The sequence below is a fragment of the Plodia interpunctella genome, chromosome 21, assembly GCF_027563975.2.
Source record: "Plodia interpunctella isolate USDA-ARS_2022_Savannah chromosome 21, ilPloInte3.2, whole genome shotgun sequence".
Lineage (NCBI taxonomy): Eukaryota > Metazoa > Arthropoda > Insecta > Lepidoptera > Pyralidae > Plodia > Plodia interpunctella.
In genome coordinates, this window is record NC_071314.1 from 561,479 (window position 1) to 576,469 (window position 14,991).

The 14,991-nt window shown below is 36.2% G+C and overlaps 2 protein-coding genes across 3 annotated transcripts; one reads left to right on the forward strand and one right to left on the reverse strand.

Moving 5' to 3' along the window:
• Positions 1–1,098: 1,098 nt before the first annotated feature.
• LOC128678990 (uncharacterized protein) lies at positions 1,099–11,593 on the reverse strand. 2 transcript variants are annotated; one of them, XM_053760917.2, is made up of 10 exons: positions 11,099–11,593; positions 10,585–10,740; positions 10,088–10,165; positions 9,725–9,808; positions 9,052–9,178; positions 8,264–8,422; positions 7,513–7,661; positions 5,924–6,004; positions 4,299–4,405; positions 1,099–2,269 (listed from the first exon to the last, which is right to left on the reverse strand). In XM_053760917.2, the coding sequence occupies exons 1-9, from the start codon at positions 11,467–11,469 to the stop codon at positions 4,300–4,302; spliced, it is 1,311 nt and encodes a 436-aa protein (XP_053616892.1). In that variant the 5' UTR covers positions 11,470–11,593; the 3' UTR covers positions 1,099–2,269; position 4,299. The 2 variants fall into 2 exon arrangements, with proteins under 2 accessions (XP_053616892.1, XP_053616893.1); XM_053760918.2 differs by lacking the exon at positions 5,924–6,004 and having other exon boundaries at positions 11,099–11,592.
• An 858-nt stretch (positions 11,594–12,451) lies between these two features.
• LOC128678983 (piggyBac transposable element-derived protein 4-like) lies at positions 12,452–14,874 on the forward strand. Its single transcript, XM_053760910.2, has one exon. It carries the CDS (start codon positions 12,944–12,946, stop codon positions 14,642–14,644), a length of 1,701 nt encoding a protein of 566 aa, XP_053616885.1. The 5' UTR covers positions 12,452–12,943; the 3' UTR covers positions 14,645–14,874.
• The last annotated feature ends 117 nt before the right edge of the window (positions 14,875–14,991 follow it).

Genomic DNA, 14,991 nt, shown 5'->3' on the forward strand with positions numbered 1-14,991 from the left:
GTTAGGGGATCCTGGTGGACGAAATGTTTTTATTTATTCCTATATCTATAAGATTAGGTAATTAAGTATATATACCTATCCAAATAAACCTCCGCCGCCAAAATAATTTCTATTTTTCTATAAAAATCGTAAACCAATTCACAAAGTATACTTCAACCTACTTACTAAGTTTCAACAATGTTATCTTATTATTAGTATTGTAATGAAGTGACTGTTTACGTAAAGACAGACATGAGTATTTAAGTATATACTGTGGGGGCAAAGAGAATATAATCACTGCGTTTCACGATGGGTTCCGTCTGTGAACGGCTCTGATTCGGCTACGGTTCTCTAAAAACAACTTGACACATTTTAACATCACGAGTAGCCATTGGCCAACACGATCGACCACAGACAATAGAAGCGGAATGGGACAACATTTCCGATGCGTCGGTGTTCGTGTCGAGTCGATAGCTTTGTGTCAATACATTGTCACACGTGCTATTGTTTTTTGTAGTTTTATTCAAGAGTAACTAATATCTACAGTACCATTGAGGATGCTCTCTCTTACGTGGTCCAGTTTTCATTCTCGGATGTCATCGACGTCCTAAAGCCCAAGATTCGGATAAGGATATCCATTATGCGACTTAAAAAAACAAACTGACACCAGTTTTAACAAACCATACCAAGAAGGTACATCCACAAGTGGATATGGAATCTTATTCTAGGGCGCAAACTACACACCAGACGGCGACCTACTACAAAATCACATAAATAATAAAGAAATAATAATAATAATAAATAAATATATCAGGACAAATCATACAGATTGAGCTAGCCCCAAAGTAAGTTCGAGACTTGTGTTATGGGATACTAACTCTACGATACTATATTTTATAACAAATACATATATAGATAAACATCCAAGACTCGGGCCAATCAGAAAAACATCATTTTCCATCATGACCCGACCGGGGATCGAACCCAGGACCTCTCGGTTCAGTGGCAAGAACTTTACCACTGCGCCACCGAGGTCGTCAAAACAGACATAGATATTAGATATTATTATGCGGCAAAAAAAAATATATATTTTTGGCTTTAATAATGAATGAAACACAGTTCATTACCAATTATTTTATTAGCAAAATACAAAAATAATACATTGCGATTTCGTTCGTAAATCTAAGGAATACTGTTCAGTTCAATACCAGCTCCACGCTATAAGCATATAGTTCACCAAACTTTGGCTGTTTCTACGTAAATTGCTGAGTTTTACTTGCGGTAAAGCTCACAAACTACCCAATGTCTTGAGTTCAACGATGATGTATAGGAGTCATAGTAATGAGCCCGGTCACATTGCTACGTTGCACTCCGTTGCGACGACGCAGCACGTTACAGCTTAATTATTCCCCAATTCCAAACTCTACAATTTCTGCGATCCAGATCTGATATACATCAACGCAACGGAGGATTACGGAGCGCAACGTAACAATGGGGCAACCGAAAGACGAGTGGCGCCATCTTTTGAAATAAATAAAAGAAAATGTTTCTAACCAAATTGATCTCAACAGTGTAATAGGTATAGAATGTTATGCCAGCTCCACAATGTTGGCGAACTCAACAAACGCCGACGCGAATGCGTGAACATTCCGTAGTTAGTATGAGTGCTTTTATTTACAGCAATGAAAAACCATCAATGTATACCGCCGAATCCGCCAAAGTTGGGCAAACTGTTCGACGATAGTGAAATTATGCAATGAACTACGTTTTGTTTTGAACATGTTTGGTTTGTCAAAATCATAATCAAATAATTTATTCAGAAATTAGGCCTTCACAGGCACTTTTTCACGTCACATTCTAAATTAAATTATGTTTAACAAAGCTACAAACTACTATCATTTCGGAACGACCACTGCTGAGAAGAAATGCCGAAAGAAACTTCATCATTCAAACAGTGTTGGTCCCTATTATGCCAGAAGGGCTTACCATTTTTTTTAATATAAATGTCTAAACATTCACAGAAATTTATTTCATTTTCGATATGTTTATTTACATATTTACTTCTAAAGAGGGCACCACCGGTTCCAGGTTCTTACATACCAATGTTCTATATTTAATGCCATTATTAATACTATATTTATCACGAAAAGACATGCCTACTTTATTTGGAAAACATTATTTCTCAGTATGTGCTTTTGCACGCGTGAAATGTCTATCGCCGCACGAATTTACTATATAAAAAATTCATGTTCTCTTTACAGCTTGATGAAAACTTCTTGCCACGTCGCTCCTGTAATAAAACTTATTATTTGTTTGAGAGAGAATCTGTAAAATCACTAGTATAAAGAAAGTGACTTCCCGCTGTCTGTCCCTATGTATTCTTAGATCTTTAAAACTACGGATTGTAATAGATAGTGATTCCAAAATAATATATATATATATATATATATATATACGAGGGCTGCTATTTATGTATCCGGAACTGGCCAATAATTCTAGAATATTTAAAAAGTAATTACAACATTTGAAAATAGAACTCTTCGGCTAGAGAATAAATATTTTTCATGTCCCTGTCATTTGTTTTTTTCAATTGGCGCCAATTTTGAAAATAGCTTGTCTTCATTGCCATGGATTTAACTCGTGAACATTTTCGCGCGATGATTTATTATCATTTTCGGCGTGGATTAACTCAAAAACAGTGCATCGAACAACTGATTTTAACTTTTGGAGATGAAGCACCATCGAAAACCACTGTGTATTATTGGTTTAAGGAATTTCAACGTGGACGGTCTATGCTCACGGATGAAATTAAGGAGGGTCGTCCTAAATCGGTAGTGGTACAATAAAATATTGATGCTGTGCGACAATTAGTAATGCAAGATCGTCATGTTACATACCGCGAGATAGAGGCGTCTCTGGGCATTAGTATGACGAGTATACACGCGATATTACACGAACATTTAATTGTTAAAAAAATTTGTTCGCGTTGGATTCCGCACAACTTGAGCGTAGATCAAAAACAGGCTCGTGTCGACTGGTGTAAGAAAATGATAAAAAAATACAACCGTGGCACGTCAAAAGCTGTTTATAATATCTACACAGGTGACGAAACCTGGATCTATGCTTATGACCCTGAAACTAAACAGCAGTCAACGGTGTGGGTCTTTCAAGATGAACCGAATCCAACAAAAGTTGTTCGTGCGAGAAGCACTTTAAAGCAAATGGTCGCTTGTTTTTTTGGTATCAACGGACATGTAGCTACAGTGCCACTAGAGAATAGTAGGACGGTTAATTCTGAATGGTACACCACCATTTGTTTGCCAGAAGTCTTTGAAAAAATACGAAAGAACAACCCACAACGCAGAATCATACTTCATCACGACAATGCTAGCTGCCACAAGTCGGCTGAAACAAATAATTTTTTGGAGGGTCAAAAGATTGAATTGACGGGTCATCCGCCGTACAGCCCCGACCTGGCACCCAATGATTTTTATTTATTTCCAAACATTAAAAATAAATTACGTGGTCAACGTTTTTCGAGCCGCGAAGAGGCCGTTGATGCGTTCAAAACACACGTTTTGGACATACCTCAATCAGAATGGAAAAAGTGCTTTGAAAATTGGTTTCATCGTATGCAGAAGTGCATAGATCATCGCGGAGAATACTTCGAGAAACAATAAAACCATATGTCATAATATATGTTTGTTTAATTTTGTTATTCCGGATACATAAATAGCAGCCTATGTAACATGCATATATTGCACCCGCAAGTCGGGGCGGCTCGCTAGTACTAAGTACAGTAATTAAAATTAATACCTACAATAAATATTAAACGGCGGATTCATCTCATGTATGTGTGTGTATTATATATATTTTGTTCAACGTATCAACAGCATATAAATACATAAGTAATCTCTCTCCCATCTAAGCGTCTTCCATGTTTATTCCGCTGCCATACAACCTCGGAGCCCAGGGTCTACAATTTCTCTACCACTTCGCTCGGTCGGCCTCTGATTTGGCTGTTTACGACTAGACGTTTGCATAATTTCTACTATCTACGGAAATACTGTTATTACCGTTCATAATCGTTTTATCCTTTAGTCGCCTCGTACGTCATCCAAGGGATTATATGGTGTAGTCATATTCTAGGGCGGAACTACACGTCATAATGTCTACTATGTTCGCTAATGCTGTTGTTGCCTTTCATTCAGTCAAAGCATGTATCCCTTACTCGCCTCGTACGACATCTACGGGGGAGGAAACACAAACTGCTCCCGAGCCATGGACGATGTCATAGGCAATACGATGAGTACACTGACGTTAACCAAACGTGTCCAGCAGAAACATGTCCGCCAACATCGCCTGCTCCAGCTCTGCTGAGATGCCGCGTCTGCTACCCGCTTGCCGTGCCCCCCGGTCCATAGACCTGGTGTCATAGACAATATTACTGTTTAAAAAAAGGTTTTTTTTTAGAAAAATATCACTTTTGCCACAATATTTAATTGTCGTTGTCGGAGAGATTTTATTGCATTGAACGCGTGACAAAACTGTCCAATGTCCGCGCACTGATGAGGACCGACCCTGGGTGCACCATCCGGTCATGTTCATCACAATAATGCATTATGTCTGAGAGACGTGAAAAATTTTAACTCTGGAAGACTGAGCGGATATTGGTGAAATTTGCATGATCAGATTACAGACAGACAGACAAATATCGGGACAGGTGACGCTAAATAAAAGCCGAATAAAATAATACTTACATACACATAACCCATCATTAAATTATCAACATTAAACCCACATTAAACAGCGCTCTGCTTTTCACTTAATTCTTTATCTCAGAATATACTTTAACGGCTGTGAAGCTAGTTTACCCGAAACGTTCGATCAAGACAAATAATAATATCTATCTATACATATAATAAAACTATAAGGGTGGCTATGTTATTGTAACGTAAAAACTACTGGATGGAATTTGATGCAGTTTTCTCAGTTGTAAGCGGATGGTCTAACTTAAAATCTTGTTTCTGGTTTCATCGATATTGACACTAATAAGTTATGAGCGTATGCACTAATTAAACGCGGCCGAAGGCGCGGGCAAAACTAGTTTATTACTACAAATCTAGTTATTATTTTTATTCCACAATAGCTTTTGCCCGCGGCTTCGCCCGCGTGAATTTCATAGCAAAATCTCAGTAATGTTTTTATCGCGTACTCTGTAAAACTGGTAAACATTATATGATTCAAATTCGCATTTTTTCTCATCTTTAGTTCAATTTCCAGTTTCCCGCTGCGTGTCTCGTCTGCTATCTAGATATCCCGTACCGTTTCCTACATATTGTGCCATCATGTTTTTCGCAATGTGTCCCGTTATTATCTAATACTACTACCATTTTTAAGGGATGTTTCTCCGCTTGCTGATAGTGTAAGATATATGTAACATATCGAACGGCGTTAAAAATTATACTATATATATAAATATATTATTAAGATAGGGCTAACTGGCTAATGACATAGGGCAGATTTATCTAGCAAGTTAGTTTATCTATTAGATTACAATGTTATGTTTTATATAATATTGATGAAACAGGCCCAAATGAACTCCATGAGCCAATGAACCAAATGGTCAGGGGGCTTAACATCATCTCTTAACGCGATCCAATTTGCGACCTAAACTGAACTGCATCGCAAATTCGTACCATCGACTTAATTTTTTGTATGAATGCGATTCATTTTATGTTCCTAAATTGAACTGAGCATTGGAATCGTTCTGTAAAAGTTGATGGTAGGCCTGCAGGTGCATTTTTTTATACTTCCATGCAGTGACTACTATGTAACATAATAAAAATATCCCCACATTTCAAGCTCTAAGAAATAATATCTATCTAAAATAATAAGTCAATGAGTTAATACAATAAAATAACAGGCATACGGCCCACATTACAGTCCCTCCTCTAGTCCTGTGATGAAGGGAGACGGTGGCCGGCGCTCCAGCGCTCGGTGCGGCTCCGGGCGAGATAGGGATCTACGACCGAAAATATATCTCTCTCTTTCTCTCATCGTTCTGGAGTCATTCGGGGCTGTGACGCCGTGAAACCCCGAGTTAATTTTGTGATACATATGAAATAATAAATAATTTCTTCAAAAATAAAATCCTAATTATATCATCTAATTCTATTAGATCTAATATCTTATCTAATATCTTAGCGTCACCTATATATATATATACATAACACACAACACTTAATACATAACTAGACAATGTAATTACAAGACTACACTAGAGGGTATTAGTTAAAATAAAATACGTATATATTCCAATACTATTTATTATACAATGTAACTTATAAAATATATAACCATTACATACATAAAATCATTACGTATATTATGTATCATTACAAATAGAATACAAAATATACTTTTTATATATCTACATAACATACATAAACAAAATATTAATAATACTAATAAATTATTAATTTTTACTACAAATGACAGTTTACAATATAATGACATATTTTTTGGAACTAAAATTTAAATTAACTACACAATAATCCCCATATATTATACTAAATATATATATATATACATATATATGTATACATTACAAGTATATTTCTTCCTATGATTAATACATATGTATATTACGTTCTAAAATATGGCACAGCTTACCTAACTGTATTAATTTAAAAAAACTTATCAAATAATAATCAATTTTAATTTATTTTTTCTTAAAATGCTAATAAATACAAAAAAAGGCAAGTGTCAACATTATCACAATTATTCCCTTGATAAAATAATATTTTGTGTAGACCGAACTCTACTCAATATATCATCGTAACATCATAATTTTCATTGATCATTTATGTTACTTATCACGATAAAGTATTATAAACAAAACAATAAGTTGAACCTTCAGCGACGACATTTTAATGATCAAATGGACCGGTCTACTCAGTAAACCGCGGTCTACTTAGAAGACCAAATGGTCTACTGGAAAGACCAAATGGTCTACTGGAAAGACCAAATGGTCTACTGAAAAGACCAACAATATTTCATGGTAAAAATTATATAACTGTGACAATCTGTCAACTATAACACGAATCCTCTCAACACTCGTTACGAGTTTAGGTGCAGTAGTTCCAATCAGTTAAGATATATCCTAATAGAGGTAGAGCGAACAAAAGAGTCTTTTACCAACCATCGTCTTCAGTCACCCTCACTTCACATGACGACACTGCCAAATGAGCACGACAAGCATTATGGATGAACTTTCATCATACCATATTTATAGTCAATATCGCCTTAATATAACGATAAAACGTTTTACTTAACAAACAATGTGACCTAAACTTACAGTAGTGACAATTTAAAGAGAGGTCTACTCAGTAGACCGAATGGTCTACTCAGTAGACCGAATGGTCTACTCAATAGACCAAATGGCCTTCTCGAAAGACCAACAGTTCTTCATCGTCAAAAGTACATATATGTAATAATCAGTCAACTATAGCATGGTTCCTCTCAATATACCTCTCGTAATAGTGCAGGAGCTCGAAGCAGACCTCTGCCAGAATGAGAGCGATGACCATCCATTCCAGTCTGACGTGGTGTCTATCTGCAGCCCACGAAGATAGCAGCTCTAGAAGCTCTACGCAGTGAGCTAGACGTTCGTTTAGAACCTAGAAAAATAACCACGCAAATATTTATTTTTATTGAATTATTTAATTTGAAGTTCAGCTATTTTTGTTCGATAAATATTATTATAGCACAGGTTTAAGTATAACCTTTCTAAATAGGGTCGACAACGCGCGTGTGACATCTGTGGTATTGCAAGCGCGGTGACCACTTACCATCATGTGGGCCTGATTTCCTGCTTAGTAGTATAAAAATAAACTTTTATTATCGTCAAAGAGAGCAGCATTTCGTTAAGGAGTTTCCTCGTCGGGAGCCGATCTCGGTTGCACCATCAGGTCACGCATATAATAATGCATTGTCATGGAAGCTGAAGCGATGAAATCAATCACTCATAAAATTTACATTACCACAATACAGATTAATTATTTTAAAGTGATACAGTAAAAGTAATTATTGTCTTTGTTAAAATTTGAAATATTGTAAAGACACCGCGACCGCAGCTGTCGAAACGCTGTGAGAAACACCCGATGACGTCATCCACCACGTGTCTGTCGACGGCAACACATTGTCAGTTCCTGGCATGAGCTCGACACTTGATCTGAACGTGCGACTGTAAGCGTCGCATGTGCAAGCTATATTGTCTCACCCTGGTCCGCCTGGGGATGGTGAAGTAGGCCACGGTGTTGGAGTAGAGCTTCTCCAGCTGCTCCTGTTCCCAGTAGACGTCGGGCGTGCCGTCCAGCAAGTCGGACTCCACATTGAGCGTGTGCCGCAGCGCGAACAGCTCGCCCAGCTTGCGGACCACCTATGTATCATGTATATTTAATGTGACGTGTAGGTATATTGTGTCGAATGTAACTTGTATATTATCTCGAATTTGACTTGTATATTTTATTGAATTTAACTTGTATATTGTGTCCAATTTGACTTGTATATTGTGTCGAATTTGACTTGTATATTGTGTCGAATTTGACTTGTATATTGTGTCGAATTTGACTTGTATATTGTGTCGAATTTGACTTGTATATTGTGTCGAATTTGACTTGTATGTTGTATTGAATTTGACTTGTATGTTGTATTGAATTTGACTTGTATATTGCGTTGTATTGACTAAAATATATTTTTGTGGTTTGCACGATTTAATTTTTCTTTTATAACTCATTTAAACAGGGACTATATACTAGATATCAGCGACATATAAATAGCAAAGTTTTTTTTTTCAATAATAATAGTAATAACGATAGCGTACATAATAATAGTTTCGTTATGCTAAACACATCAAAAACTCTAACCAATCACAGTGCACCATTGTGACGCAACGACAACCACACCGCAAACACTCATTTGAAATTGATTCGTTACAAAGAAGTAAAATGCTATCCCGCACTTCGCCCTACGTATACTTTTAGAGATAGGGCACCCTAAAAACATTACCTCTTTCTTGTCAACGTTGGCGATGCCCTCAGTGCGCATGCGCGCGGTGTGATAGCTCACGTCCGCCGCCAGAGACTCCAGCCGCGCCTCCCACGCGCCTAGCCGGGCTGATTGGGCCATGGCGTGGCTGGAAAAGAAGGAGAAACAAACGCATTTGAGGAAAATTATTAATTTATTTATTTTTACAACCTTTAATTTGGGAAAACGGTGCCATGTAGTTGGAAAAGATCGAGCAATGAACGCATATCCGAGAATTAATCTTTAACTAGCGGCCCATTCCGACTTCACTCGGGTAAAAACATTATAAATTACACACCTAAGGTTTTTCCTCAGGAACCACACTATCTATTGGTGAAAACTGCATGAAAATCCGTGCGGCAGTTTTTGAGTTTTGGCGAATAGACAGACAGACGCGGTAGAGTACTTTGTTTTATAATATGTATAAGCGAAGTCTTAAGACTTCTCTTATCTTTACTTATAATAGAGGTATCTAAATATAATGAATTAGCTGTGGTCCAGTGAACACAGCTAATTAATTATATTTAGATTAACCTCGAGTTCATCAAAATTAGCCCTGCAGTTTAACCATTTAAACATAACAGACAGGCAGAAAGACTTTCTCATATATAATATTAAGTATGGTGTATGGATATTTAAAAATTATGAGGCATACCTGAAAGTATATTTTTCCAAGGAGTTGTCAGTGTTTGGCACCATCACGAAGCAGGATTCTTGGTCTTGTAGGTGGCACTTTTTGCTGCAATATCGAATGTTTTCAGTAAACATTTTTAGAGTATTCTAGAAGAAGTGGGAGACCAAAAATAGAGACGGATGTGTTTTTTCTTCACTAGCAGCCCACGCTGGTTAGAACCGTAATTATGCGCTTAAACCTTCCTCAGGAATCAAACTATCTATTTGTGATAACAATACAAAAATCTGGTTGGTTTTTGAGCTGATCGCGATCATACAGACAAACCCGACAGGGGAACTTCTTTTTTTTATTTGTAAGGTTTAAAAATTTTAAAAAAAATCTCACATATTTGGCTGGTAGAAATACGTCATCACCTCTCGTTCCTTCAGCACCACTTCGCGAGGGTAACTCTCCTGTTCATACCTAAAAATATATTACTAAATTATACATAGGTCAAATATACACAAAGAGAAGAACTAAGTATACTAAAACAAAAGTTGTATGACGATACGCGGGGCTGAGGCAGACGAATGGGGTAAATAGTTCTGCCCATTGCTGAAATGAAATACGCTACCTTTACTCATTTGTGTGCCTTCAATTATTGTCCTCTATATTTGGTCGGTGACCTATGAAAACCTATTTCCCCAGAATACAGTGCTGTTATGACATAAAAAAGGAAATAAGAAGGGCATTAAAGCCATTGAGTCGTCAATTATTCTAAAACAGAATGTAGCTTGTAGCTTTAGTAAATATTATTTTTAGAATATGACATACAGTGCCTGTGAAGGTCTGAAATATATAGTTCTGAATAAATGTTTTGATTTTGGAGTTAACCAAAATACCTCTTGACAAAGTCCAATACATTGCTGGCCTCAAGTTGCGTGCAGTTCCAGAAAACCACAGCACCCTCTCTGAAGAACAGGATCTGCCTTGGCTCATCTTCTACTGAATACACTGCATTGGCAACAACCACATCTCCTATCTCTTGAGCTTGTATGCTATAACATGACAATAAGTAACCTTTACTATGCTACCCTCTGTAATGTGTTTCTGTTATGAATAAAACTATAATAAGTATCCTTTATTATAGTTTTATTCATAACATACTTTAATGTATCCTATTAATATTATAAATGCGAAAGTTTGTGAGGATGTATGTGTGTGATGAAATTTGATATATAACCTGGTATAACACATAGGGTGCTTTTTATCCCTAAACAACTTTTTACAAGACTATGTGATGTAAATTTAGTAAATTATAAATTAAAATTAATTTGCAACTCCATTACATTAATTACATCACAACTACATTGCAGGTAGATTGCATCAGCCATTTAAAACTCAAATAGAACTTACGAGCCAGGTTCATAGAGCTTCTGTGCAACAAGGGCATCTTTCAGGGCCTTCAGATCGTAAGAATTAGCCGTAGCATACGCCATAGTAACATAATGTCCCTCTTTCTGGCTAAGCTCCTCCAAAACTGCTTTCTTATGTATTATCTTCTTTTTGATTGGTATATTGGCATTTTCTAGCGCAATGGGTGGCGCGATCATGTCACTAGAATATTTTCTCACTTTTGTCTGAATTTTCCAGTTGAAAATATCATTTTTAGATGAGAAATGTCGGCCTTTTAAAATTGTAAGTTCCGTACAAGAACATAACACGAAGTTCTTTGAAGATGGATTTCGCAAAGCATTTAATACAATTCTTGATAAATATACTGTCATACTGTCAGATTACTGTAATGATTATACAAAATGTTGTTTAAATTTCAATTATTTTTCTTATAGTTCCGTTAACGTTACATAAAGTTGAGGTTATCACTTTGTTTTGACTTTTTCTGACATTGACGGTCACGCTGCTTTCCAGTGTTGCAAGCAGGTAAAATAAAGCTTCCACTTTTTTAACCAAACTAAACAGAAAATGGAAGATACGATCTTTTTCGCTCATATAAAAGAAAATACATATAAGCGATGCAGAAGTATAAATGGTGCTCAACAGACCTCAAATACATTTTGTCTTTCATCGTGTACTAGCTTTTGCAAGGGTAGTGAACCTTGCCGAGTAGACGTAGGTCTATCTCATGTAATTACGCGACTAAAATATATGTTAACCCATGTTTATATATGTAGTTATTGTGTATTTTGTATTATTTTGTCGTACCACTCGCCAGTTGCCCATATTCCATGACTAGGTCATAGAAATTCGGATGTTATGAAATTTCGCTTATTTTTTTAAACACGATGTTCAAATATTTCACCGTATAGTTAAATTACTCATAAAATTAAAATTAAAAAGTAAGTGGGGTATATCATCGATTTTTAATCAAAAATAATCACTTTACAAATAACTGATTGATTTCAAAAACACTTTGTCACACCTATTTTTATTAAATGATTTTATCATGATAATCAAATTATTTCTGTCCACAGACTTAATATTATTTTCCAGTCTAACTATAAAATATTACTTAGCCTAAAAGTGGGATTCTAAAGACTAGAATAACTATATTACACAACTAAAAATAATAGTTATCACGAAATTTTGTCTATGGTATTCCTGATAAATCGAAACAAACTGTTACAAACAAGCACAACGAAAGTTACTAAAAATAATTATCAGGGCTTTATAAAAATCAATTCGCAACTATCATATGAATACGTACAATATACGAATCAAATCTATGGAATCACATAATCAGAATAATTACTCCGTGTTAACACGTTCATCGCCAAGCATAAATTCGGAAAATTTTCAAAATTGATTTTTGTTCATATCGTCCAAAATGGTGTAAAACGTATGGGTACATGTGTATTTATTTATTTTATTTTATTTTTTAATGGGTTCATGATGTTTTTCTAGCGCCGGTCATTTTGACCCGGCGCGGCCTAAACGTAATAATTATTACAAACAGGCCGCGCCGGTCATAACGCCGGTCACGTTTTCACGCGGTTATGAGCGTGTTCTGTTGACATACGTCCGGTACGCGTGAGTGCGTCACTCGCAATGCTAGCGGTCGGGGGCGCAAGCGCTCCCTGTTAGCCTCCCCGCTGGGATCCTTCACCCCCTCGTATTGACCAATCATTGTCGATGTACACTCTTTCGTTTCTGGTGTCAAGTTGCAGTTTTTGTTTTTTAGTTGTGTTTGTTACGTGTTTGATTGCAAAGTACAGCGCTAGAATTTTAGTGATTTATTAGATAATGGAAGTTTTTGAGGACTTTGAACTTACCCAAGAGCAAATACTTCACTTACAAAGTTTAGAAACACTGCATCAAAGCGAAAATGCTACGTTCGACGAGCCAGAAGAAGTTTTTCAAATTCCGCAATCAAGAAAACGTCGTCGAATTTTATCGGATGAAGAAGAAGATGAGCCTGTATCACCCTCTTTATCAGGACATACGCCACCGTCTGCAAAATGGTTCAGACCAAGAGGTAAGCAGCCACGTATAATACCTTTCACGGAAATACCTGGGCTGAAACCATACGCACTGAGGCAAGAACTGTCCAGCGGCGAACCAGGGGATTTCTATTCTCTTTTAGTGAATGAGCAGATGTTTCAACATATTGCCGACCAAACCAATATTTTTGCACAGCAAACTATTGATAAAGCTAGCACAAAAGCAAAGTCAAGAGTAAAATTGTGGGTACCAACGGATAAGGAAGAAATAAAACGATTTTTCGGTTTGATTATTTGGATGGGCATTGTAAAATTACCTAAAGTAGTAGATTATTGGTCTGTTGACGAAATGTTGGGTCAAGATTTTGCAAAAAAAACTATGAGTCGCAACAGATTTGAGTTGCTTTTGAGAATGCTCCATTTTTCTGACAACACAGTGGCAGTCAAAAATGACCGCCTAAGTAAAATAAGGACCGTCGTAGATAATTTGAACCATACTTTTGCGTTCCATTTCACCCCCAACGAATATTTGTGTGTCGACGAAAGCATGATACCGTTTCGGGGTCGAATTATATTTCGACAATACAACAAATCAAAGAGACACAAATATGGTATCAAATTATTTAAGTTGTGTACTACACCCGGGTATACAACAAAGCTAGAGGTATATGCAGGGAAGACGGTAGATTCGGACTGCAACACACCAACAAATGTCGTGCTCAATCTAGCACACAACTTACTAGGAAAAGGTCACACGATGTTCGTAGACAATTGGTACACGAGTTTGGAATTAGCCGAGAAACTTATTCAGCAGGACACTCATCTGGTGGGTACACTAAGGAAGAATAGGAGGAATTTACCAAAAGACGTTATGAATGCCAATCTAAAACCTGGAGAATTTATTGCTAAAGAAAATGAAAGTGGCGTGACAGTTATGAAATGGAAGGATAAACGCGATGTCTATTTGCTATCAACCAAACATTCTATTGGATTTATCAAAAAAAATAATAAACGAGGAGAAGAAAAAATTAAACCGAAAATCGTAATCGATTACAATAAAGCAAAAGCGGCAGTAGACTTATCTGACCAGATGACTGCCTATTCAAGCCCACTTAGAAAAACTTTGAAATGGTATAAGAAACTGGGCATTGAATTATTGCTCAACACTGCTGTCGTAAATGCCAGAGTTCTTTTTCAGAGTACTACCAAAAAAAAGATGCCAGTCGTAGATTTTCGGAAATCCCTGTCAAAATACCTAATATGTAGTACTAAAGAAAATATCACACAATCTGCACCCAGACCAAAAAGACAAAAGCATGTGCTAAAGAAAAATGAAGGTTCGGCTGTCAAGACAAGAAAATTTTGTCGCGATTGTTACAAAAAAAATGTGGCATTGCATGGGAGAAAAGTCGCCAAGAATAAGACAAAAAAAGTGACTTGGTTCTGTCCTATTTGTCCTGACAATCCTTATTTATGTCGTGAATGTTTTGACCAATGCCACTAAATTTAAATTGTAAGGAATCCTTACATAATTATTGTATTTTTATAATTATAGTTAATTTCTTACTTGATAGAAATTTTTGTCATTGTTTTCCTGAATTGTTGATTATTTTTTTATAATTGTTTTTTACTTAAATAATAATTAAGGCTATGGCAATAATTATTTGATTCAATTAAACTAATACACAAACTTTTATAGACATTCTAATAAGAAATTAAAAATTTTGTATTGAACATTTTTGATTTTTTTTTCTAAGTCCCAAAAGTTTGACAAACTTTCATAAAATTCAAAAACCAAGGTGTTATAGATGTCCATTGGGGCCGCGCCGGTCATGTTAAATGGATAAATCC